Source organism: Cajanus cajan, chromosome 8 (assembly GCF_000230855.2).
Source record: "Cajanus cajan strain Asha chromosome 8, NIPB_CcT2T_4, whole genome shotgun sequence".
Lineage (NCBI taxonomy): Eukaryota > Viridiplantae > Streptophyta > Magnoliopsida > Fabales > Fabaceae > Cajanus > Cajanus cajan.
In genome coordinates this window covers 56,271,140-56,275,391 of record NC_138524.1, presented here as the reverse complement: position 1 = coordinate 56,275,391, position 4,252 = coordinate 56,271,140, and the positions used below count along the sequence as shown (strand labels likewise).

Genomic DNA, 4,252 nt, shown 5'->3' with positions numbered 1-4,252 from the left:
ATGATTTTCACAAGATCTTTCACAAATGTTTTTCTTCTTGGATTTTCACAAAGAAACCTCTCCAAGATGTCACACAGACTCTCTAAAACATTTTTAGAAGTTGATTATCAGTTCTCACTCGAAGTTATGAAGTTTCAAAATAGTTCAAGTCTATTTATAAAAGTTCAAACCCAGATAATCGATTATTTTAAAGAATAATCGATTATTTTGTTCTTCAGATTTCTGGAAATCAACCAAGAACAATTTAATCGATTATTTAGCTGGATAATCGATTATTCCAGAGAGTTGTTCCAGGAATAATCGATTATTTTGGCAGATAATCGATTATTACAGCAAGGCATTCCACTTAGCCCATTTGCTGAAATAATCGATTATATTTAACAATAATCGATTATTTTGAGTCAGTTCTTAAAACTTCATTTTAAGACTCAAAATAATTTTCCAATGTTCTCAACTCATCATCATCTACTCCCTACTTGATTTTAGACAAGTTTTGCTCAATGCACAAAGCACACATACAAGTATACACAAATATAAAAATTCATCTCCTAAGTTCTATTACATAGCCATTCTCCAACACATTTTTCTTGACTCTTCCTTGACTTTGTTTTTGTGTCCAATGTTGTTGTTGTACACTTGTGATCTCCAATTTGTTCCTCTCATGTTGTGATCATCAAAACTCTTAAAGCTTCCAATTCTCCTAAGCTCAACAACCGAGTGGCTCCCGGCTTCTTTGTGCTTGCAAGTTTGGAGAGCAAGTCGGCCCTTGAATTCTGCTCTCGCGGCACATGATTAAGTGTGAAGTCTCGGAAATTTTCCGATAAGGCTTTAACCTTTTCTAGGTACTTTGCCAGCTGAGGGTCCTTCGCCTGGAAGGTGCCGGCTACCTGCCCTGTGACCAGTTGGGAGTCACTTCGTGCTGATAAGCTAGTCGCCCCCATCTCTTTTGCCAATGTCATGCCGACCAACAATGCCTCGTACTCGGCCTGGTTATTGCTTGCTCGGAACTCGAATCGCAACGATTGTTCCAACAAGATTCCTCCCGGCCCTTCCAAGACAATTCCCGCTCCGCTTCCTCCAAGGTTCGAGGCTCTGTCAACAGATAAGATCCACTCTGTCTCTTCTATACCGCCTTCCTTCGCCGGGGACGATAATTCCATCACGAAGTCTGCTAACGTTTGGGCTTTAATTGCTCCTCTCGGTTCGTACTTGATGGAGTACTCTGAAAGTTCCACCGACCACTTCATCATTCTTCCTGCTAGGTCGGGCTTCTGTAACACCTGGCTAATCGGATGATCTGTTCGCACTACCACCTCATAACTTTGGAAGTAATGTCTCAGCTTCCGCGCGGTAACAAGTATTGCAAGGGCCAATTTCTCAATCTTCTGATAACGAACCTCTGCTCCTTGTAACACCCTGCTAACAAAATAAACAGGCAGTTGGGAGTTACCTCTTTCCTGTACCAACACCGTGCTGATGGCGCTATCGGACGCCGACATATACATCAGCAGTGGGACATCGGCTTGAGGTTTAGAAAGTATCGGTGGTGAGGTGAGAGCTTGCTTGAGTTCACTGAACGCCGTCTCACATTCTTCTGTCCACGTAAACTTGTCGTTCTTTCTCAAGCATTGGAACAAGGGGAGCGACTTGTCCGCTGCCTTTGAAAGAAACCGAGAGAGGGAGGCCATCCTCCCCGTCAACTGCTGGACCTCCTTTACCGTCACGGGACTTCTTATGTTGATTATGGCAGAGCACTTATCTGGGTTTGCTTCAATGCCACGATGAGTTAACAGGAAACCGAGGAATTTTCCTGCTTGGACGCCGAAGGAGCACTTCGCAGGGTTCAATTTGAGTCGGTAGTGTGCCAATGTGTCGAATGTCTCTTGCAAGCCGGCGTAATGCCGAGACAAGCTGTCCGATTTGATCACCATGTCATCCACGTATGCCTCAACGTTTCTTCCAAGCTGCTTTGCCAGGATCCTGTCCATGAGCCTCTGGTACGTTGCTCCTGCGTTCTTCAAACCGAAAGGCATGACCCTGTAACAGCAAATAGCTTGATCGACAATGAAGGCCGTTTTGTCCTCATCCATAGGATGCATTCTAATTTGATTGTAACCCGAGTAAGCGTCCATAAAGCTTAACAATCCATAGCTTGAGGCATTGTCGACCAGGGAATCTATGTTGGGCAGTGGATATGAGTCTTTCGGGCAAGCCTTGTTCAGATCGGTAAAGTCCGTGCACATCCTCCAGGTTCCATTACTCTTTCGTACCATTACTACGTTCGCCAGCCAGGTCGGGTATTGGATTTCCCGAATGTGACCGGCTGCCATCAGTTTCTTGGTCTCGTCTACTATAGCCTTCCTCTTGTCTTCTCCAAACTTTCGCCTTTTCTGGATCACGGGCTTCGCCTTGGGGTCGACCATGAGATGATGACATAGGAAGTCAGGATCAATGCCTGGCATGTCCCCGGCGCTCCATGCAAAAGCTGATATGTTGTTCTTCAGCACCTCCACCAGACCTTCCTCATCTTCCTTGCTCAGAGATACACCAATCTTGACGGATTTCCCCTCGGTCAAGGTAACCTCCTTTACATCTTCGGCTGGGGCTGGTCGGGTATCGAAGTGACTTATTCTCAGATCTAACTCGATTGACTGAATACCCCGATCTACCTGTGTCACATATAGGTGTCGTCTCGCCCTCAGGCTGTCTTCATAACATTTCCTCGCCACGTCTTGATCAACACAGACGACACCCACCTTTCCGTTGGGTAAAGGGTACTTCAGCTTTAGGTGAGGTGTGGAGACGACCGCTCCCAACTTGTTTAGTGTCGGTCGGCCAACTAGTATGCTATAGGATGATTGGGCGTTCATCACCAGGTATCGGACACTGACAGTCTTCAAGTTCTCTCCATGGCCGAAAGTTGTCTCCAAATCGGCATATCCTCTAGTTGTTACCTGGTCACCTGCAAAACCAACTAACGTACCTGCGTATGGCATAAGGCGATCCGTCGGAATTTTCATACCAACAAAAGCTTCCCAAAAAAGTATATCTGCCGAGCTACCCTGGTCCACCAGTACACGCTTCACATTGTAACCCATGACTACCGCCGAGACGACTATCGGGTCATCCTCGTGTGGTGACACACCTTTGAAATCGGCATCCGAGAACGTGATATCAGACCGAGTAGGTCTCGTCCACTCCGCAACCGATAGTACTAACCGAGAGTATCTCTTTCGGGACGCCGAAGTCGGCCCTCCTCCTGCAAATCCCCCTGCTATGGTGTTGAAATCTCCATGGATAGCCTGTTGATGCGCCTCAGCAGATTGTTGCGGGGGGTCTCTCGGTGGAGACCTCCCTTCGCGCCTCCTTCTCCTGGTTTCTTCTCCTTCCTGCCTACGTCGCCTGTCGGACGAGCTCTCTCCCTGCTTTCCCGCAATAAACTCTTTCAATCGACCTTCCTTGATAAGGCGCTCGATCTGCCTCCCGAGAACGAAACAATTCTCCGTCTTGTGTCCATGAGTCCGATGAAACTCACACCAATCGGTTTTGTGAGGTCCCAACTGGCGGTCTGTCGCCTTTGGGAACTCGAATAATGACGCACTGTTGACGTCATGTAGGATGTGACGCCTGGAAACATTGAGTGGCGTATACTTCTCCTCCTCCTTGCTACGAGGCCACTCGCCCCTTGACCGACCAGAGCGATCAGCCTGTCGATAATTACTCTCCTTCAGGTTATACTGGTCGCGTCGCTTACTCCAATCCGACCGTGGCCGGAGATGTTTGTTACTCTCCTTATTGCTACCTGCTGCTTCTCGGTTCTCCGCTGCCCTCTTAATGATCTGATTTTCTTCCGTCTTAATGTGACTTAAGGCGAAAGCCCTTACCTCCGACATTGTTTGACAGTTAGCTCTTTCGAGCGCAATGTCGAAGGCTCCGGACCGCAAACCCTTCTAGAAGGCGATGACCGCCATTCTCTCATCCAACGATGCTACCTTTAGAGCCACCTCATTGAATCTCTGCAGAAAATCCTTCAATGACTCCTCCCTTTGCTGCTTAAGGTCAAATAAATCTGACGTTATCGGTGGCTTCTTCTTATTAGCAGCAAATTCAGCCATGAACAGCCGACTAAAGACGTCAAAGTCGGTGATGGATCGGTCGGGGAGGCCGCTAAACCAATCAAGTGCCGCCTTTTTGAGCGTACCCATGAACAGTTTACAAAGGACTTCCATGCTCCCTCCGCAAATCAGCATCT

The 4,252-nt window shown here is 47.3% G+C and overlaps 1 protein-coding gene across 1 annotated transcript; it reads right to left on the bottom strand.

Moving 5' to 3' along the window:
* Positions 1-659: 659 nt before the first annotated feature.
* On the bottom strand, positions 660-3,893 carry LOC145950576 (uncharacterized). Its single transcript, XM_083061678.1, has one exon. The coding sequence runs from the start codon at positions 3,891-3,893 to the stop codon at positions 660-662; it is 3,234 nt and encodes a 1,077-aa protein (XP_082917804.1).
* Between the last annotated feature and the right edge of the window lie 359 nt (positions 3,894-4,252).

Excerpts from the sequence above, each read along its gene's own strand:
- LOC145950576 (XM_083061678.1), bottom strand. The coding sequence starts at position 3,893 with ATGTCGGAGGTAAGGGCTTTCGCCTTAAGTCACATTAAGACGGAAGAA.